This window comes from Taurulus bubalis, assembly GCF_910589615.1.
Source record: "Taurulus bubalis genome assembly, chromosome: 9".
Taxonomy (NCBI): Eukaryota; Metazoa; Chordata; class Actinopteri; order Perciformes; family Cottidae; genus Taurulus; species Taurulus bubalis.
In genome coordinates this window covers 28,761,584-28,784,145 of record NC_136597.1, presented here as the reverse complement: position 1 = coordinate 28,784,145, position 22,562 = coordinate 28,761,584, and the positions used below count along the sequence as shown (strand labels likewise).

At 47.8% G+C, this 22,562-nt stretch overlaps 2 protein-coding genes across 2 annotated transcripts in view; one reads left to right on the top strand and one right to left on the bottom strand.

Annotated features, from left to right (window-relative positions):
• Positions 1-8,591, bottom strand: part of LOC306741210 (transcription initiation factor TFIID subunit 4-like) — a gene marked incomplete at its 3' end in the record, with an annotated part of 19,300 nt that extends 10,709 nt beyond the window's left edge. Inside the window, exons 1-11 of the mRNA XM_079223461.1 lie at positions 7,655-8,591; positions 7,365-7,528; positions 7,090-7,230; positions 6,843-6,980; positions 6,625-6,747; positions 6,385-6,474; positions 2,903-3,073; positions 1,845-1,911; positions 1,563-1,668; positions 605-774; positions 33-163 (exon numbers count right to left, since the gene is read on the bottom strand). Of these exons, the coding sequence (XP_079079587.1) occupies positions 33-163; positions 605-774; positions 1,563-1,668; positions 1,845-1,911; positions 2,903-3,073; positions 6,385-6,474; positions 6,625-6,747; positions 6,843-6,980; positions 7,090-7,230; positions 7,365-7,528; positions 7,655-8,576 (2,223 nt within the window). The 5' untranslated portion in view covers positions 8,577-8,591. The remainder of the gene's footprint in view (positions 1-32; positions 164-604; positions 775-1,562; positions 1,669-1,844; positions 1,912-2,902; positions 3,074-6,384; positions 6,475-6,624; positions 6,748-6,842; positions 6,981-7,089; positions 7,231-7,364; positions 7,529-7,654) is intronic.
• Positions 8,592-14,353: 5,762 nt separating this feature from the next.
• On the top strand, positions 14,354-22,188 carry lsm14aa (LSM14A mRNA processing body assembly factor a). The gene is given in 11 exon segments (XM_079223131.1): positions 14,354-14,643; positions 15,186-15,349; positions 16,448-16,479; positions 16,481-16,602; positions 16,806-17,019; positions 17,021-17,121; positions 17,448-17,630; positions 18,526-18,694; positions 18,775-18,813; positions 19,491-19,731; positions 21,803-22,188. Coding segments are annotated over 11 exon segments (1,410 nt in total). The 5' UTR covers positions 14,354-14,522; the 3' UTR covers positions 21,827-22,188.
• The last annotated feature ends 374 nt before the right edge of the window (positions 22,189-22,562 follow it).

Below are 22,562 nucleotides of genomic sequence, written 5' to 3'. Positions count from 1 at the left end.
ATTGAGGGACTAAGGGACTGAAGGATTCTTACCCTCCCTCCGTCTGATCGATGCTGAGCGACGGCCGAGACCATCTCCAGCAGAGAGCGCAGTCTGGACTGAGTGGCATGAGACACCAGGTTCACCACCTCCAGAGGAACCTCCGTCACACCCAGCTTCTTAGCTGAGGACCAGAGGATGGACAACGTGACACCTGCTCCATCATCTCAGGTAAAGACATGACACCTGCTCCAACATCTCAGATAAATACATGATCATCCGACAGGTGAGGGGACAGGTGAGTGGAGAGGTGATGGGGTGAGGTGAGGGGAGACAGGTGAAGGGAGACAGGTGAGGGGGGACAGGTGAGTGGAGACAGGTGAGGGGAGAGGTGAGGGGGGACAGGTGAGGGGAGACAGGTGAGGGGAGACAGGTGAGGGGGGACAGGTGAGGCGAGACAGGTGAGGGGGGACAGGTGAGGGGAGACAGGTGAGGGGGGACAGGTGAGGGGGGACAGGTGAGGGGGGACAGGTGAGGGGAGACAGGTGAGGGGGGACAGGTGAGGGGAGACAGGTGAGGGGGGACAGGTGAGGGGGGACAGGTGAGGGGGGACAGGAGACAGCACCTGTGTCCAGGATGCGGCGGTGCAGCAGGCCGGCGGGCAGGAAGGCTTCGTCTTTACAGGAGCGGATCTTGGTGCCCACGAGCTCCGAGCTGGTGGCGAGGATCCGGGCGTTTTCCTCGTTGAGGTTGACTCCGGCCATGGACGCCACGTCGTTGATGTCGTCGTCATCTCTGAGGACGCCAACACACAGAGCATGAACATAAAGGAACCCGCAGCAGGTAGAAGCTGCTCACCTTTCAGGGTCACATGACTCTTCTACCTGTCTCACTGTTAGATGGAGATCAGCTGCTTCTATTCTTTGTTAGCCGACAGTTATTACAATGAGTATTAGTGAGAACGTCTCAGGGAGCATGAAGGAACCAGATGCTGCCCGTCAACACATCTATGAATCATTTCAAACATTCATTCCTTCATCTCTTTCTATCCAAACGATGAGCATCAGACATGTATTCACATGCATCTTCATGATCAATGTTGCATCAGCGTGCTCACAGAGAGGATGAAGACCCGTCAGGGTACCACAGTTCTCCGGTTGTGCCATCATAGCTCTGTTATGACATGCTGCCCTCTGCTGGCCGCTCTCTGAACTACAGCCTACCAGCTGCTTGGACTCATTCACTCTTTGTGTTTAGGAGAAGGAGAAATTAGGGGAAATAGATTCACAACCATATCAGCAGCTTGATGATCGTATTCTCTTTAGGATCACAGTTTCTGTTTTAAATCTCTTTAGCTTTTGGGTTTACTTGATTTATTCAAGTGTTTGTCGCAGAGAATATTTGATCTGAGCTGCTCGGCTCTTTTTGCATTCATCCAGTTGTACTTTATTTGATTATTTACTGATTTTATTTGCCTTTTTTCATTGAATGTTATTTCTTGTCAATCACTTTCAATCCGCTTGAAACAAGTTAACCAGATTTTCTGTGAAAAATGAAGTCCGGCCTATGAGATCACACTTCACCTGAATGTCCCGCCCCCCGGGTCGCTCAGCTTCCTCTGATTGGCTTGTGCTGCCATGTTCAAAGGACTTTTATTGATTATAGTTGTGGGTCCTCTGAGAAGTGTTCCTGAAGAGAACATTTCATATTAATAAATGATCAGCTGACAGAAAGAATAACACAGATGAAGAGATGATGAAAAAGAGATGAAGAAATTATGAACATGATGATGATGAAGAAGAGAACATGATGATGAACAAAAATTGATGAAGACGAGATGAACATGAGTTGATGAAGAGGCTCACCTTGAGGTCTGAGTGTCTGAGTGAAGACGACAGGTGTTCGACTCTGGACTGCTGCTCTGTTCATCACCTGAACACAAGAAATAACATTTACAAACATTACTCAAATAATCCAGCTGTGAAAATATATATATATACATATACATATATATATATATATATATATATATATATACATACATACACACACACACACATATACATATATACATACACACACACACACACACACACACACACACACACACACACACACACACAATGAACGGTCTATAAATGTAATGGAAGGTTTATTTCAACAGTGAGAGAGAAAAAGAAAATCACATCATATAAAAGTTATACATTTCTTTGCATTTGATTGTGTGAAATAAGTATGTGATCCCCTCAAACATGACTCAGTACTTGATGGAGAAACCGTGGCTGGCAGCACAGAGCTCAGAGGATTCTTGTAGCTCAGCAGGTTCTCAGGAGGGATTGTGGTCCACTCCTCTTCCAGATCCTCCACATCCTGAAGTTTTTGAGGCCGTCACTTGGCAACACAAAGCTTCAGCTTCCTCCTCTGGGATTCAGGTCTGGAGACTGACCAGTATGCTCTATGACCTCCATGTGCTTCTTCTGGAGGCCACTCCTTTGTGGCCTCGGCCGTATGTTTTGGGTCATTGTCGTAATAGAAGACTCATCCACGACCCATCCGCAGTGTCCTGGCTGAGGGAAGGAGGTTGTGGGCCATGATTTCCTGGTGCACGGCCTCGTCCATCCTCCCTCGATGCGGTGAAGTCGCCCTGTCCCCTCAGCAGAGAAACACCCCAAAGCATGACGTCTCCTTCTCCATGCTCGGGGTTATAGTCAGCGTTCCTCTTCCTCCAAACACAGCGAGTTGATGCCAAAGAGCTGGAGTTTGGTCTTATCTGACCACGCCCCCTTCTCCCAAGCCTTCAGGTGTTCACTGGCAGACTTCAGACAGGTGTACATGTGCCTTCTTGAGCAGGGGGACCTTGCTGGTGCAGCAGGATGTGAGACAAACCGTGAGACAGACAAGCCGCGAGACAGACAGGTCCTACCGTGGCGTTGGTGAGCGGCGTGTTCAGTCTGGCGCCAGCTGGACTGATGGGCAGCCGCGGCCTGATGGTGGCGGCGGTGATGGAGCCGGGGGCCATTGGGGGAGGAGCCATCGGGGTTACCAGAGTCTGCTGGCTGCTGAGCAGAGACAGACGCAGAGCGGGGAGGCTTTTCTGAGGGGGCAACAACAACAAAAACAAACGTCAGACAAGACAGAGAACAAATGCTAGTAGATACATGCATGTATACACACAAACATGTATGACAGTAGTACAATCTCTAACCTTCCATTAGGACTTGTCTCTGTTCTGGTCTTGCTAGACCTTAGTGCTGATAAAGGACTTGTCTCTGTTCTGGTCTTGCTAGACCTTAGTGCTGATAAAGGACTTGTCTCTGTACTGGTCTTGTTACATGGCAGCCCTGTCTCCTATCTCCTGTCTCCTACCTCCTATCTGCTGCCCCTCCTCTCTCCCTCCTCCTGCTTCATGGGTCGTGGTTATCTGGATCATGTTCCATGCGTATACTACTCATATGAATACTTTGTCATATTCATGTAATGTGCTGTAACTCTGTTACGTTGTTCACTCTGGTCACATGACATCTATTCTTCTGTCCATCCGGGGAGAGGGATCCTCCTCTGTTGCTCTCCCTCAGGTTTCTTCCCCTTTTCTTCCCTGTGAAAGGTTTTTACTATCTTTATTGGGGGAGTTTTTCCTGATCTGATGTGAGGTCCCGGGACAGGATGTCATGTTACAGACTGTAAAGCTCTGAAGGGGAGGGGAGATTTTGGGCTATACAAAATAAACTGTATTGAAGTAGTAGTACTTATAGTACTTGTACCTTGAGGAAGGGGATGAGGTAGGGCTGCGGAGAGGACAGTAGTAGCAAGGCAAGGCAAGTTTATTTGTAGCACATTTCAACAACAGGGCGATTCAAAGTGCTTCACATAAAACCATTAAAAGCATCAAAACATAATGCAGATTTAAAAACAGTTAATAAAACATTAAAACAGTCAAAAAGCAAAATAAAAGTTGAAAGAGCAAAATAAAAAATAAAAGTTGAATAAAAGTTGCAGTGCAGTTTAAGAAATAAAATGCAGTAGTGAGATGCAGTAATTGAATCTGGTTCAGTTAAAGGCAGCAGCAAACAGAAAAGTCTTCACTGTGGACTTAAAGGAGCTGAGGGTCTATGAGGGTCTATGAGGGTCTATGAGGGTCTATGAGGGTCTCAGCAGACCTGCAGCTCTCAGGACCTTGTTCCAGATGTGTGGAGCAGAAAAGATGAACGCTGCTTCTCCATGTTTAGTTCTGACTCTTGGAACAGAAAGTAGACCCGTCCCAGACGACCTGAGGGTCAGGATGGTTCATAAGGTAGCAGCAGATCACAAACATACTTAGGCCCTAAACCATTCAGTGCTTTATAAACCAGCAGCAGGATTTTAAAGTCAATTCTTTGTTTGACAGGGAGCCAGAGCAAAGACCTCAGAACTGGAGGGATGTGATCCACTTTCCTGGTCTTAGTGAGGACTCGGGCTGCAGCGTTCTGAATCAGCTGCAGCTTTCTGGTTGACTTTTTACAGAGGCCTGTGAACACACCGTTACAGTAGTCAAGTCTACTGAAGATAAATGACCTGTGAACACACCGTTACAGTAGTCAAGTCTACTGAAGATAAATGACCTGTGAACACACCGTTACAGTAGTCAAGTCTACTGAAGATAAATGACCTGTGAACACACCGTTACAGTAGTCAAGTCTACTGAAGATAAAGTCATGGACAAGTTTCTCCAGATCCTGTTGAGACATAAGTCCTCTAACCCTTGATATATTCTTCAGGTGATAGTAGGCTGATTTTGTAGTTGTCTTGATATGGCTGTTCAGGTTGAGGTCTGAATCCATAACTACACCTAGATTTCTAGCTTGGTTTGAGGTTTTTAACATCAGTGATTGAAGCTGAGCACTGACTTTCAATCGTTCGTCCTTGGGACCAAAAACAATGACTTCTGTTGTATCTTGATTTAATTGAAGAAAATTCTGGCACATCCAGTTATTGATTTCTTCAATGCATTTAGCCAGCCCTTGTATGGGACTATAGTCCCCTGGTGATATAGTTATGTTACCAGCCCTTGTATGGGACTATAGTCCCCTGGTGATATAGTTATGTAGAGTTGTGTGTCATCTGCATAATTATGATAACACACTTTGTTGTTTTTCATAATCTGAGCCAGTGAAGCATGTAGATGTTGAACAGAAGAGGCCCCAGTATTGAACCTTGGGGAACACCACATGTCATCCTAGTCAGCTCTGATGTGTAATTAGCTACCGACACAAAGTATTGTCGGTCCTTCAAGTAGGATTCAAACCAGTTAAGTGCTGCGCCAGAGAGTCCTACCCAGACTTCAGTCTGTCTAGTAGTATGTCATGATCAACCGTGTCGAATGCAGCACTGAGATCCAGTAACACTAAGACTGAGGTTCTGCCACTGTCTGTGTTTAAGTGATGTCGTTGAAAACCTTAACAAGAGCAGTTTCAGTACTGTGGTGCTGACGAAAGACTGGAAGACATCGAAACAGTTATTTTCAGCTAAGAAGTTGTTCAGCTGTTGAAAAACCGCTTTTTCCATTATTTTACTTAAGAATGGGAGGTTTGATATTGGTCTATAGTTTTTCAATATTTCGGGGTCTAAACTAGCCTTCTTTAGAAGTGGTTTAATAACTGCAGTTTTTAGGGCTTGTGGGAAGACACCTGAGAGAAGGGATGTGTTTACAATTTGTAAAAGATCAGCGGTCATGCAGTGTGAAATATTTTTGAAAAAGTGTGTTGGTAGAATATCCAAGCAGCAGGAGGATGTGTTCAGATGTTGTTTAATGTCTTCTAGGCTTCTTTGGTTAAGTGAGTGAAATTGTGTCATGATATTTGAATGGATGCTATTTAAAGATGGGGACAACACATATCCTGTGGTTGGTGTGGAGCCACCGACTGCTTGTCTAATTCTCTGAATTTTATCAGCAAAATAGGAGTCAGATTGATTGCATGCCCAGGTGGATTGGAGCGTAGCCGTTACCGACACCGGAGGGTTTGTTAGCCTGTCCACGGTAGCAAATAAGGCACGTGTATTGTTTTTGTTTTTGGTTATGATGTCAGAGAAGAAGGCCTGTCTTGCATTTCTAAGTTCCAAATTATAATTGTGAAGTCTCTCTTTATAGATACCACAGTGAACCTGGAGATTAGTTTTTCGCCACCTGCGTTCAGCTTTCCGACTCTCTTTTCTCTCTAGTAGTAGTAGTAGTACTTGTACCTTGAGGAAGGGGATGAGGTAGGGCTGTGGAGAGGACAGTAGTAGTAGTAGTAGTACTTGTACCTTGAGGAAGGGGATGAGGTAGGGCTGTGGAGAGGACAGTAGTAGTAGTAGTAGTACTTGTACCTTGAGGAAGGGGATGAGGTAGGGCTGTGGAGAGGACAGTAGTAGTAGTAGTAGTACTTGTACCTTGAGGAAGGGGATGAGGTAGGGCTGTGGAGAGGACTTCAGCTCAGCCTGCAGACGACTGGTGAACTCCTCGGGTTCAATCTTTGCATCCTGAATGAACACAGAACTCCAGTTAAGAACAAATATATAATACTGTTTAAAAAAATAACAGGTCTTACCAGCAGGTCCTGCACCAGGGACTTGAGTTATAATATCATAACAAACAACAGTACTATACAACCCCTGTATTACAGGTCTTACCAGCAGGTCCTGCACCAGGGACTTGACGTTCTTGGAGGTGTCGGGTGACGGGGAGTTGTGAGACGCCAGCTTGATGAGCGTCGCCAGGAAGTTCTTACACTTCTTCACGTTTTCCTGCATCTCCTGTTGGCACGGTAACAAAGCTGGTCACACAGGTGTGGAGAGAGAGAGAGAGAGAGAGAGAGAGAGAGAGAGAGGACAGAGGAGACGGGACAGACCTGGGACACCACGGAGACCCTGGCAGCCGGCGTGGGAGGGGGGGCCGGCGTCGGGGTCCTCAGGGCTGAGACCACCTGGGTCTTCTGGGGGGCGGCCATCTTCACCACCGCTCCACCGGGGGACACCGTGATGGTCTTCTGCAACACGCCACACGGTCACCTGATCACACGGTCACCTGATCACACGGTCACCTGATCACACGGTCACCTGACCACATGCCACACGGTCACCTGACCACACGGTCACCTGACCACATGCCACACGGTCACCTGACCACACGCCACCCGAGGAGAGGAGGGACAGAGGACACACCTGTACGGTCGTGGTGGACGGAGGCTGAACCATTCTGGTCTGAACGGGGGACGCCAGGCGGACGGTCTGAGGAGCCTGCAGACGACAGGGAGGGAGAAACGTTAAGCTGCAGCAAGGCATCATGGGAACCCTTTACACCATCAGGTTCAATCAGCTATTGATGATCTTCAGGTGTGTGTGTGTCTCAGGTGTGTGTGTGTCAGACCTACCGTGGCGGCGGTGCTGACCCGGATGTTGGCCCCGGCGGTCGGAGTCCCGGGTCTCTGGAGGTTGAGCCCGGCTTGGCCCTGCTGGGTCTTGGCCTGAGCCTGAGCCAGAACCTGCTGGGGGACCATGACCAGCTGACCCGTCTCAGTCCGGACCAGAACCATACCTGAGAGAGGAATCATCATCATCATCATCATCATTCTCTCTCTCTCTCTCTCTCTCTCTCTCTCTCTCTCTCTCTCTCTCTCTCTCTCTCTCTCTCTCTCTCTCTCTCTCTCTCTCTCTGTCTCACCTGGAGGCATGGTGAACCCGGGGGGCAGCTGGATGGTGGTCTGCTGCTGGGGTCGGACTGCCAGGGGCGTCTGAGGAGCCGGCGCTCGGGGGGCCACCAGGCCGGGCCTCTGCTGCTGCAGGGCCAGCAGCGGGGCCCCCGGGGGCCTCACCACGGGGCCCACGCCGTTCACCAGCGGCTTCAGGGTCACGGCGGCCGTGCTGGTCCCGGTCATGGGGGTGCTGGTCTGGAGGACTGGGCTCTGGCTGGGCACCAGCACCTTGGGGTGCACCAGAGGGGTGCTGTGGTTCACCCCCTGAGGGCCGGGGGGGCCCCCTTTGGGCTCGACTCCGTTCTGGGCCACCGGACCCGGCTGTCTCTGCAGGGGGGCCGCGGGGGACAAGCCCGCGGAGCCCCCGGTGCTGAGGACCGAGCCGGGCCCCGGGGCCGCCGCAGGGGCCGCCGGCACCAGCGTCACGACCCCGGCTCCGTTCACACCGTGCAGTCCGGGAGACGCGGTCCGGACCGCCTCGGCGCCGGGACCCGGAGCCCGGGGGAAGCTGGCTGCGGACCGGGTGGTGAGAGTTACGGGTCCCGGTACCGGGGAGATAGTGGCTGTTGGGGGACCGGCTCCGGCGGGGACCGCGGACCCGGAGGACGGGAGCACTCTCCCGGAGAGCGGCTCGTCCGCTGCGGGCTCCGGGTCCAGCCCCGCTCCGGGGTGCCCTTGTTGCGGGTCCGGAGACCCCGCTCGGTCGCGCGCTTTCCCGGAGAGCTGCCCGGCGGCCGGCGGCGCTCCGTCCCGGTTCCCGGCGGGAAACGGAGCGGCGGAAGCTTTCCGGTCTCCGAGCTGCGACTCCAGGGAACCCACCAGGTCGCTGACCGCCTTCTCGTCCACCTCGGTGAAGAGCATGTCCTCCAGCGGGTCGGAGGCTCCCGCCATCTTTGATGCTGGACCGTTGTGCAAATCGGGTTTTAGGATGTGCGCATGCGCGCAGGAGCCGCGCTGTTTTCGAGCATAGAAATAGGACAAACAGACTTTCGGTGTGCGCGTTCAGGTGCGCGCGCACGCGTCCCGCAGGTAAACCAATCACTGATCGATAGCTTCGACATACTAACGTTGCCGTGTAGGAATGTGCTTATGAATGTACTTAGTTAATGTACTTATTAATGTACTTATTAATGTACTTAAAGTACTGCACTAATACACGTGTCCTTAATGTACTTATTAATGTACTTAGTTAATGTACTTACTTAATGTACTTACTTAATGTACTTATTAATGTACTTATTAATGTACTTATGAATGTACTTAGTTAATGTACTCATTAATGTACTTATTAATGTACTTAAAGTACTGCACTAATACACGTGTCCTTAATGTACTTATTAATGTACTTAGTTAATGTACTTATTAATGTACTTACTTAATGTACTTATTAATGTACTTATTAATGTACTTATGAATGTACTTAGTTAATGTACTCATTAATGTACTTATTAATGTACTTAAAGTACTGCACTAATACACGTGTCCTTAATGTACTTATTAATGTACTTAGTTAATGTACTTATTAATGTACTTACTTAATGTACTTATTAATGTACTTATTAATATACTTATGAATGTACTTAGTTAATGTACTGCACTAACACACGTGTATATACTTAATGTACTTGGTTAATGTACTTCATGTACTGCACTAACACACGTGTGTATACTTAATGTACTTGGTTAATGTACTTCATGTACTGCACTAACACACGAGTATATACTTAATGTACTTGGTTAATGTACTTCATGTACTGCACTAACACACGTGTGTATACTTAATGTACTTGGTTAATGTACTTCATGTACTGCACTAACACACCTGTGTATACTTAATGTACTTGGTTAATGTACTTCATGTACTGCACTAACACACAAGTATATACTTAATGTACTTGGTTAATGTACTTCATGTACTGCACTAACACACGTGTGTATACTAAATGTACTTGGTTAATGTACTTCATGTACTGCACTAACACACGAGTGTATACTTAATGTACTTGGTTAATGTACTTCATGTACTGCACTAACACACGTGTGTATACTTAATGTACTTGGTTAATGTACTTCATGTACTGCACTAACACACGAGTGTATACTTAATGTACTTGGTTAATGTACTTTTTGTACTGCACTAACACACGAGTATATACTTAATGTACTTGGTTAATGTACTTCATGTACTGCACTAACACACGTGTGTATACTTAATGTACTTGGTTAATGTACTTCATGTACTGCACTAACACACGTGTGTATACTTAATGTACTTGGTTAATGTACTTCATGTACTGCACTAACACACGAGTGTATACTTAATGTACTTGGTTAATGTACTTCATGTACTGCACTAACACACGTGTGTATACTTAATGTACTTGGTTAATGTACTTCATGTACTGCACTAACACACGAGTGTATACTTAATGTACTTGGTTAATGTACTTTTTGTACTGCACTAACACACGAGTATATACTTAATGTACTTGGTTAATGTACTTCATGTACTGCACTAACACACGTGTGTGTACTTTATGTACTTGGTTAATGTACTTCATGTACTGCACTAACACACGAGTGTATACTTAATGTACTTGGTTAATGTACTTTTTGTACTGCACTAACACACGAGTATATACTTAATGTACTTGGTTAATGTACTTCATGTACTGCACTAACACACGTGTGTATACTTAATGTACTTGGTTAATGTACTTCATGTACTGCACTAACACACGTGTGTATACTTAATGTACTTGGTTAATGTACTTCATGTACTGCACTAACACACGAGTGTATACTTAATGTACTTGGTTAATGTACTTCATGTACTGCACTAACACACGTGTGTATACTTAATGTACTTGGTTAATGTACTTCATGTACTGCACTAACACACGTGTGTATACTTAATGTACTTGGTTAATGTACTTCATGTACTGCACTAACACACGTGTGTATACTTAATGTACTTGGTTAATGTACTTCATGTACTGCACTAACACACGTGTGTATACTTAATGTACTTGGTTAATGTACTTCATGTACTGCACCAACACACGTGTGTATACTTAATGTACTTGGTTAATGTACTTCATGTACTGCACTAACACACGAGTATATACTTAATGTACTTGGTTAATGTACTTCATGTACTGCACTAACACACGTGTGTATACTTAATGTACTTGGTTAATGTACTTCATGTACTGCACTAACACACGTGTGTATACTTAATGTACTTGGTTAATGTACTTCATGTACTGCACTAACACACGAGTGTATACTTAATGTACTTGGTTAATGTACTTCATGTACTGCACTAACACACGTGTGTATACTTAATGTACTTGGTTAATGTACTTCATGTACTGCACTAACACACGTGTGTATACTTAATGTACTTGGTTAATGTACTTCATGTACTGCACTAACACACGTGTGTATACTTAATGTACTTGGTTAATGTACTTCATGTACTGCACTAACACACGTGTGTATACTTAATGTACTTGGTTAATGTACTTCATGTACTGCACTAACACACGTGTGTATACTTAATGTACTTGGTTAATGTACTTCATGTACTGCACTAACACACGAGTATATACTTAATGTACTTGGTTAATGTACTTCATGTACTGCACTAACACACGTGTGTATACTTAATGTACTTGGTTAATGTACTTCATGTACTGCACTAACACACGTGTGTATACTTAATGTACTTGGTTAATGTACTTCATGTACTGCACTAACACACGTGTGTATACTTAATGTACTTGGTTAATGTACTTCATGTACTGCACTAACACACGTGTGTATACTTAATGTACTTGGTTAATGTACTTCATGTACTGCACCAACACACGTGTGTATACTTAATGTACTTGGTTAATGTACTTCATGTACTGCACTAACACACGAGTATATACTTAATGTACTTGGTTAATGTACTTCATGTACTGCACTAACACACGTGTGTATACTTAATGTACTTGGTTAATGTACTTCATGTACTGCACTAACACACGAGTGTATACTTAATGTACTTGGTTAATGTACTTCATGTACTGCACTAACACACGTGTGTATACTTAATGTACTTGGTTAATGTACTTCATGTACTGCACTAACACATGAGTGTATACTTAATGTACTTGGTTAATGTACTTCATGTACTGCACTAACACACGAGTGTATACTTAATGTACTTGGTTAATGTACTTCATGTACTGCACTAACACACGAGTGTATACTTAATGTACTTGGTTAATGTACTTCATGTACTGCACTAACACACGTGTGTATACTTAATGTACTTGGTTAATGTACTTCATGTACTGCACTAACACACGAGTGTATACTTAATGTACTTGGTTAATGTACTTTTTGTACTGCACTAACACACGAGTATATACTTAATGTACTTGGTTAATGTACTTCATGTACTGCACTAACACACGTGTGTATACTTAATGTACTTGGTTAATGTACTTCATGTACTGCACTAACACACGTGTGTATACTTAATGTACTTGGTTAATGTACTTCATGTACTGCACTAACACACGAGTGTATACTTAATGTACTTGGTTAATGTACTTTTTGTACTGCACTAACACACGAGTATATACTTAATGTACTTGGTTAATGTACTTCATGTACTGCACTAACACACGTGTGTATACTTTATGTACTTGGTTAATGTACTTCATGTACTGCACTAACACACGAGTGTATACTTAATGTACTTGGTTAATGTACTTTTTGTACTGCACTAACACACGAGTATATACTTAATGTACTTGGTTAATGTACTTCATGTACTGCACTAACACACATGTGTATACTTAATGTACTTGGTTAATGTACTTCATGTACTGCACTAACACACGTGTGTATACTTAATGTACTTGGTTAATGTACTTCATGTACTGCACTAACACACGAGTGTATACTTAATGTACTTGGTTAATGTACTTCATGTACTGCACTAACACACGTGTGTATACTTAATGTACTTGGTTAATGTACTTCATGTACTGCACTAACACACGTGTGTATACTTAATGTACTTGGTTAATGTACTTCATGTACTGCACTAACACACGTGTGTATACTTAATGTACTTGGTTAATGTACTTCATGTACTGCACTAACACACGTGTGTATACTTAATGTACTTGGTTAATGTACTTCATGTACTGCACCAACACACGTGTGTATACTTAATGTACTTGGTTAATGTACTTCATGTACTGCACTAACACACGAGTATATACTTAATGTACTTGGTTAATGTACTTCATGTACTGCACTAACACACGTGTGTATACTTAATGTACTTGGTTAATGTATTTCATGTACTGCACTAACACACGTGTGTATACTTAATGTACTTGGTTAATGTACTTCATGTACTGCACTAACACACGAGTGTATACTTAATGTACTTGGTTAATGTACTTCATGTACTGCACTAACACACGTGTGTATACTTAATGTACTTGGTTAATGTACTTCATGTACTGCACTAACACACGTGTGTATACTTAATGTACTTGGTTAATGTACTTCATGTACTGCACTAACACACGTGTGTATACTTAATGTACTTGGTTAATGTACTTCATGTACTGCACTAACACACGAGTGTATACTTAATGTACTTGGTTAATGTACTTCATGTACTGCACTAACACACGTGTGTATACTTAATGTACTTGGTTAATGTACTTCATGTACTGCACTAACACATGAGTGTATACTTAATGTACTTGGTTAATGTACTTCATGTACTGCACTAACACACGAGTGTATACTTAATGTACTTGGTTAATGTACTTCATGTACTGCACTAACACACGTGTGTATACTTAATGTACTTGGTTAATGTACTTCATGTACTGCACTAACACACGTGTGTATACTTAATGTACTTGGTTAATGTACTTCATGTACTGCACTAACACACGTGTGTATACTTAATGTACTTGGTTAATGTACTTCATGTACTGCACTAACACACGAGTGTATACTTAATGTACTTGGTTAATGTACTTCATGTACTGCACTAACACACGTGTGTATACTTAATGTACTTGGTTAATGTACTTCATGTACTGCACTAACACATGAGTGTATACTTAATGTACTTGGTTAATGTACTTCATGTACTGCACTAACACACGAGTGTATACTTAATGTACTTGGTTAATGTACTTCATGTACTGCACTAACACACGAGTGTATACTTAATGTACTTGGTTAATGTACTTCATGTACTGCACTAACACACGAGTATATACTTAATGTACTTGGTTAATGTACTTCATGTACTGCACTAACACATGAGTGTATACTTAATGTACTTGGTTAATGTACTTCATGTACTGCACTAACACACGAGTGTATACTTAATGTACTTGGTTAATGTACTTCATGTACTGCACTAACACACGAGTGTATACTTAATGTACTTGGTTAATGTACTTCATGTACTGCACTAACACACGTGTGTAAATGGAGGACGGATGACTCGACGTTGACGTGTTGGCTCTTCTAACCCGCACAGCTCTACATCTCGAGGTCTCGCGATATTACGGAGTTCCCGTTAGCCCCCGCGCTCAGCCACCCGATGGAGGATGAGGAAGCCATGTTGTTGTCGCGGTGACGGTGGAAAGAAAAGCTCAACCCGGAGAAACTCCTCGTAGAACCCGCTCCAGTCGACCTCCCGGGCCGGAGGCTCGTCCACCCCGCTCCAGTCGACCTCCCGGGCCGGAGGCTCGTCCACTCCGCGGCCCGTCCGGACCCCCGACCCCGCAGGACGCCATGAGCGGCGGGACCCCGTACCTGGGCAGCAAGATCAGCCTGATCTCCAAAGCCGAGATCCGCTATGAAGGGATCCTGTACACCATCGACACCGAGAACTCCACCGTGGCGCTGGCGAAAGGTGCGGGACGGGACGGGGGCGGGGGGGCCATGAGGACCATGGGGGACCATGAGGACCAAGGGGGACCATGAGGACCCGGTCCTCATGGAGACATGCGTCCTCATGGGGGTCCTGATGGAGACATGCGTCCTCATGGGGGTCCTGATGGAGACATGCGTCCTTATGGGGGTCCTGATGGAGACATGCGTCCTCATGGAGACATGCGTCCTGATGGAGACATGCGTCCTCATGGGGGTCCTGATGGAGACATGCGTCCTTATGGGGGTCCTGATGGAGACATGCGTCCTCATGGAGACATGCGTCCTGATGGAGGCATGGGTCCTCATGGGGGACCATGGGGACCATGGGGCATGCATGTATGTATGTGTGTGTATACATATATACATATATGTACATATATACACACATACATACATGCATGTATGTATGTGTGTATATATGTACATATATGTATATATATGTATACATATATGTACATATATACACACATACATACATGCATGCATACATGACTGATGGTGTAACTCGTGTCTCTCCCTCAGTGCGGTCCTTCGGCACAGAGGACCGGCCCACCGACCGGCCCATTCCTCCTCGAGACGACACCTTTGAGTACATCATCTTCAGAGGCAGCGACATCAAGGACCTGACGGTGTGCGAGCCGCCCAAGCCGCCCTGCTCGCTGCCGCAGGACCCGGCCATCGTGCAGGTAGGCCCCGCCCACACAGGCCCCGCCCACACAGGGCTCCTCCCACACCCAAACCTCCCTCCCCCAGGACCTGGCCATCGTGCAGGTAGGCTCCGTCCCCCGCGGAGCAGGTGGAGCCAGTGTGATGCTAATCTTGTCCCTCATGAGCTCCAGTGTGATGCTAACCTTGTCCCCCATGAGCTCCAGTGTGATGCTAACCTTGTCCCCCAGTCCTCCATGAGCTCCAGTGTGATGCTAACCTTGTCCCCCATGAGCTCCAGTGTGATGCTAACCTTGTCCCCCATGAGCTCCAGTGTGATGCTAACCTTGTCCCCCATGAGCTCCAGTGTGATGCTAACCTTGTCCCCCATGAGCTCCAGTGTGATGCTAACCTTGTCCCCCATGAGCTCCAGTGTGATGCTAACCTTGTCCTCCATGAGCTCCAGTGTGATGCTAACCTTGTCCCCCATGAGCTCCAGTGTGATGCTAACCTTGTCCCTCAGTCCTCCATGAGCTCCAGTGTGATGCTAACCTTGTCCCCCAGTCCTCCATGAGCTCTTGTGTGATGCTAACCTTGTCCCCCAGTCCTCCATGAGCTCCAGTGTGATGCTAACATTGTCCCCCAGTCCTCCATGAGCTCCAGTGTGATGCTAACCTTGTCCCCCAGTCCTCCATGAGCTCCAGTGTGATGCTAACCTTGTCCCTGAGTACTCTATGAGCTCCAGTGTGATGCTAGCCTTGTCCCTGAGTACTCTATGAGCTCCAGTGTGATGCTAACCTTGTCCCCGAGTACTCTATGAGCTCCAGTGTGATGCTAACCTTGTCCCCCCAGTCCTCCATGAGCTCCAGTGTGATGCTAACCTTGTCCCTGAGTACTCTATGAGCTCCAGTGTGATGCTAACCTTGTCCCTGAGTACTCTATGAGCTCCAGTGTGATGCTAGCCTTGTCCCTCAGTCCTCCATGAGCTCCAGTGTGATGCTAACCTTGTCCCCCAGTCCTCCATGAGCTCCAGTGTGATGCTAACCTTGTCCCTCAGTACTCTATGAGCTCCAGTGTGATGCTAACCTTGTCCCTCAGTCCTCCATGAGCTCCAGTGTGATGCTAACCTTGTCCCTCAGTCCTCCATGAGCTCCAGCTCCTCCTCCGCCGCCCCCCCCCACCCCGTTCCAGTCCGCCGGCTCCTACGGACTCTTCAACCGGGCTCCGGTTCCGGCCTACAACCAGTTCAGCACCAGCCCCCTGGTGTCGCCTCAGTTTGGACCCGTTGGTGTTGGTGAGTTCTTCTCTGGGTTCAGGGTCTGTGTGAGGGGGTGCAGGGGCAGCAATGCATCATGGGTATTGAGCGGCAGCAAGACTACATTCATGTCCTCTATTATTTATATATGTATGTATGTATGTATGTATGTATGTATGTATATGAACTTTAGTGGAACCACTAACACTGATCCCGGCTCTGGTTCACCCCTGCCTCCCCAGGACGCAGCAGCCCCAGCCTGGACCCTTTAAGGAAGAGCCCCACCCTGGAGCAGGTGATCCAGAGCGCCCCGACCGCCGCCCCCACTGCTCCGGCCCCCGGCCTGGGGCGCAGGAGCCCCGCCCACGGTCGCACGGCCCCCCCCACCGCCGGCCAGAAGGTCCAGCACCAGGACGCCGTGGACCCGAGGAGGGGGGAGCCGGTCAGGGGGGGGGCGCAGCAGCTGGTCTGCACCCCGGACCATCTCGTCCTCTCACATCACTGCTGCAGACAGGACTCCCTCTGCAGGACTCACCCACTCTGTCTTCAGCCACCCAGGTGAGCCCCAGACCTGTGTTTCCCCTACCATTACACCTTGTTCTGTTATTAAACAAACTAAATGTTCTTATAGAACAGGTCTACACCTTGTTCTGTTATTAAACAAACTAAATGTTCTTATAGAATAGGGCCCCGTTCCTCGTACGTGGTTCAACTAAGTGGATCAAATGTTCTATTATCCAGCTTAAATGTCCCCGATGATTGACGTCAGGCTATGTCGGTTTCTCAAAGGCTGATCATCATGTTCTAACAGTACACCTTGTTCTGGTTCCTTCCTCGTGTTGTTAGTTCTGCTTCTTCCTTCTAATTCCTCGTGTTCTCTCCAGCGGCGGGCGGCGCTCCGGCTAGCCGGCGTGGCCGTGGTGGCGGGCACCGCGGCAGAGGACGCTTCAACGTCCGGCGGGACGGACCCATGAAGTTTGAGAAGGACTTTGACTTTGAGAGCGCCAACGCCCAGTTCAACAAGGAGGAGATCGACCGCGAGTTCCAGAGCAAGCTGAAGCTGAAAGGTACGACGGGGCATTGGGCCCACGGGGGATCGGGGGATCGGGGCCCACGGGGGATCGGGGCCCACGGGGGATCGGGGCCCATGAGGCATTGGGCCCACGGGGGATCGGGGCCCACGGGGGATCGGGGCCCACGGGGGATCGGGGCCCACGGGGGATCGGGGCCCACGGGGGATCGGGGGATCGGGGCCCATGAGGCATTGGGCCCACGGGGGATCGGGGCCCACGGGGCATTGGGCCCACGGGGGATCGGGGGATCGGGGCCCATGAGGCATTGGGCCCACGGGGCATTGGGCTCACGGGGGATCGGGGCCCACGGGGCATTGGGCCCACGGGGGATCGGGGCCCACGGGGGATTGGGAGATCGGGGGATCGGGGCCCACGGGGGATCGGGGCCCACGGGGGATCGGGGGCCCACGGGGGATCGGGGCCCACGGGGGATCGGGGGATCGGGGCCCACGGGGGATGTGATCCCTGGTGCCAATCATTGATCCATCACAAGTTATATACTTTTTCTGTGATAAACACACAATTCACATAAGTGAATAAAAGATAGTATTTTATATTCATCCTTTAGTGTTGATGAAGTGTAACAATGAGCTCTATGAAGTTAAACATCATAATACATCTCTAATACCTATTTTATATTCATGTGAAAACATCTGGATTCATTCTAGTAGAGAGAGATTCCACCGTGAACTAAAAACACATCTTTTCAGACTAGACCTTGAAAAAAGAAAGTAGCACTTACATGTTACTGACTGATAGTAGTTTGTTGAAGAAATTGTACTTTCTTGATTCTTGTTGCTCTGAGTTTGTCCTCATGGTTGAATCACTTCTTGTAAGTCTCTTTGGATGAAAGCCTCAGCTACATGAAGCGTGGTCCTCTGGTCCTCAGATGAGAAGACGGAGTCGGCAGAGCAGACGGTGAACGGAGAGCAGAAGCTGGAGTCCGCAGTGGAAACCCAGAGCAGCGACGGCCCTGAGGGCGGCGAGCCGGCCAGCCCCACCGTCTACTACGACAAGTCCAAGTCCTTCTTCGACAACATCTCCTGCGACGACACCAGGTCTGTCTGTCTGTCTGTCTCTCTCTCTCTCTACCCGTCTCTCTCTCATTGTGGTGTGTTGTTGTCTTCTGTCTTTTCAGGAAAGCTAATGAGAAGTCTGGAGTTTCCGGGTTCCCCAGGTGAGCTGCTCCTCCTCACCTCCTCCTCCTTCTCCTCCTCCTCCTCTTCACCTTCTTCACCTTCTCCACCTCCTCCTCCTCACCTCCTCCTCCTCCTCTTCACCTTCTTCTCCTCCTCTTCACATTCTCCACCTCCTCCTCCTCACCTCCTCCTCCTCCTCCTCCTCCTCTTCTATTCCTTCTCCTCCTCCTCCTCCTCCTCCTCTTCACCTCCTCCTCCTCCTCTTCACCTCCTCCTCCTCCTCTTCACCTCCTCCTCCTCCTCTTCACCTTCTTCTCCTCCTCCTCTTCACCTCTTCTCCTCCTCCTCTTCACCTTTTCTCCTCCTCTTCACCTTCTCCTCCTCCTCCTCTTCACCTCTTCTCCTCCTCCTTCTCCTCCTCTTCACCTTCTCCTCCTCCTCCTCTTCACCTCTTCTCCTTCTCCTCTTCACCTCTTCTCCTCCTCCTCTTCACCTCTTCTTCTCCTCCTCTTCACCTCTTCTTCTCCTCCTCTTCACCTCTTCTCCTCCTTCTCCTCCTCCTCCTCTTCACCTCTTCTCCTCCTCCTCCTCTTCACCTCTTCTCCTCCTCCTCTTAATCTTCTCCTCCTCCTCTTCTCCTCCTCCTCCTCCTCTTCTTCTCCTCCTCCTCCTCCTCCTCCTTCACCTCTTCTCCTCCTCCTCTTCCCTTCCTCAGGGAGCGGAGGCAGACCTGGGCGGAGGAGAGGAGGATGAATGCCGAGACGTTCGGCCTCCCTCTCCGTCACGGTCGAGGAAGAGGAGGGTACAGAGGAAGAGGAGGAATGGGCTTCCGAGGAGGAAGAGGCCGCTCGGCGAGCCGGGGCTCCTTCGGGCCTCCGCAGGGGGGAGGCGGCTTCAGAGGAGGTTACCGTGGAAACCAGGCCGGCCGGGAGTTCGCCGACCTATCAGCATACAGGGTGAGACCCCGGAGTTGTTATTATTATTATGCAGTGTGGCGATGCCAGCAAGGACTCATAGGAACTCTATGGGCCCATAGAGGTCTATGGGCCCATAGACCTCTATGGGCCCATAGACCTCATAGAGTCCCCATAGACCTCATAGAGTCCCCTCTATAGACCTCATAGGGCCCATAGACCTCATAGTCCCCTAGATCATATGGGTCTATGGTTAGGGTTACCTCATATGAGCCCATAGACCTCTATGGGCCCATATGAGGTCTATGGGCCAATATGAGGTCTATGGGCCCCATATAACAAGCATATCAACATTTTAACTCTACAAACATAACAAGCATAGCGTTCGGCTGAGTCTCCACTTCCTGTCTTAAGATATTGTCTGCCCAATCACCATGGTAACCAGTGAGCTGTGTCTATGAAGCAACAGCTGCTCTCAAGTCCGACAGAAATGACTCCTCAATAACACATCTCACTAATGTCGGCATATATATATTGCGACGTCTTATGGCAGTTAGGGTAGGTGTGGTAGTTAGTTAGGGGTAGGTGGTAGTTGGGTTAGGTGTGGTAGTTAATGGTAGGTGTGGTAGTTAGGTGTGGTAGTTAATGGTAGGTGTGGTAGTTAGGTGTGGTAGGTAGGTGTGGTAGTTAGTTAGGGGTAGGTGGTAGTTAGGTGTGGTAGTTAGTTAGGGGTAGGTGGTAGTTAGGTGTGGTAGTTAGGGGTAGGTGGTAGTTAGGTGTGGTAGTTAATGGTAGGTGTGGTAGTTAGTTAGGGGTAGGTGGTAGTTAGGTGTGGTAGTTAGTTAGGGGTAGGTGGTAGTTAGGTGTGGTAGTTAAGGTGTGGTAGTTAGTTAGGGGTAGGTGGTAGTTAGATGTGGTAGTTAAGGTGTGGTAGTTAGTTAGGGGTAGGTGGTAGTTAGGTGTGGTAGTTAAGGTGTGGTAGTTAGGTGTGGTAGTTAGTTAGGGGTAGGTGGTAGTTAGGTGTGGTAGTTAGGTGTGGTAGTTAGGTGTGGTAGTTAGGTGTGGTAGTTAAGGTGTGGTAGTTAGGTGTGGTAGTTAAGGTGTGGTAGTTAGTTAGGGGTAGGTGGTAGTTAGGTGTGGTAGTTAAGGTGTGGTAGTTAGGTGTGGTAGTTAGTTAGGGGTAGGTGGTAGTTAGGTGTGGTAGTTAAGGTGTGGTAGTTAGGTGTGGTAGTTAAGGTGTGGTAGTTAGTTAGGGGTAGGTGGTAGTTAGGTGTGGTAGTTAAGGTGTGGTAGTTAGGTGTGGTAGTTAGTTAGGGGTGGGTGGTAGTTAGGTGTGGTAGTTAAGGTGTGGTAGTTAAGGTGTGGTAGTTAAGGTGTGGTAGTTAAGGTGTGGTAGTTAGTTAGGGGTGGGTGGTAGTTAGGTGTGGTAGTTAAGGTGTGGTAGTTAGTTAGGGGTGGGTGGTAGTAAGGTGTGGTAGTTAAGGTGTGGTAGTTAGGTGTGGTAGTTAGTTAGGGGTGGGTGGTAGTTAGGTGTGGTAGTTAAGGTGTGGTAGTTAAGGTGTGGTAGTTAGTTAGGGGTGGGTGGTAGTTAGGGGTGGTAGTTAAGGTGTGGTAGTTAAGGTGTGGTAGTTAAGGTGTGGTAGTTAAGGTGTGGTAGTTAGGTGTGGTAGTTAAGGTGTGGTAGTTAGTTAGGGGTAGGTGGTAGTTAGGTGTGGTAGTTAAGGTGTGGTAGTTAGGTGTGGTAGTTAGGTGTGGTAGTTAGGTGTGGTAGTTAAGGTGTGGTAGTTAGTTAGGGGTGGGTGGTAGTTAGGTGTGGTAGTTAAGGTGTGGTAGTTAAGGTGTGGTAGTTAAGGTGTGGTAGTTAGTTAGGGGTGGGTGGTAGTTAGGTGTGGTAGTTAAGGTGTGGTAGTTAGTTAGGGGTGGGTGGTAGTTAGGTGTGGTAGTTAAGGTGTGGTAGTTAAGGTGTGGTAGTTAGTTAGGGGTGGGTGGTAGTTAGGTGTGGTAGTTAGGTGTGGTAGTTAAGGTGTGGTAGTTAAGGTGTGGTAGTTAGGTGTGGTAGTTAAGGTGGTCGTGTTGTCTCTCTGTCTTCAGCAGTTTGTGTCTCTCGTTGCAGAAAGACAACAAGGTGTCGGCGTAGTCTGAGGACGAGGACGACCGTCCAGTGGAACTCGTCTTCTGGACTCAGACGGTGTCTCCTCCTGAATGTGTGTCTCCTCTTGTCTCCTCTTGTCTCCTCTTGTCTCCTCTTGTCTCCTCCTGAATGTGTGTCTCCTCTTGTCTCCTCTTGTCTCCTCTTGTCTCCTCCTGAATGTGTGTCTCCTCTTGTCTCCTCCTGAATGTGTGTCTCCTCTTGTCTCCTCTTGTCTCCTCCTGAATGTGTGTCTCCTCTTGTCTCCTCCTGAATGTGTGTCTCCTCTTGTCTCCTCTTGTCTCCTCTTGTCTCCTCCTGAATGTGTGTCTCCTCTTGTCTCCTCTTGTCTCCTCCTGAATGTGCGTCTCCTCTTGTCTCCTCTTGTCTCCTCCTGAATGTGCGTCTCCTCTTGTCTCCTCTTGTCTCCTCTTGTCTCCTCTTGTCTCCTCCTGAATGTGTGTCTCCTCTTGTCTCCTCTTGTCTCCTCTTGTCTCCTCCTGAATGTGTGTCTCCTCTTGTCTCCTCTTGTCTCCTCCTGAATGTGTGTCTCCTCTTGTCTCCTCTTGTCTCCTCCTGAATGTGTGTCTCCTCTTGTCTCCTCTTGTCTCCTCTTGTCTCCTCCTGAATGTGTGTCTCCTCTTGTCTCCTCTTGTCTCCTCTTGTCTCCTCCTGAATGTGTGTCTCCAGGGTCGGTCCTGTTGGAGGGTTGGAGGGTCGTCCTCTTCGTCACCAGCACTGAGGC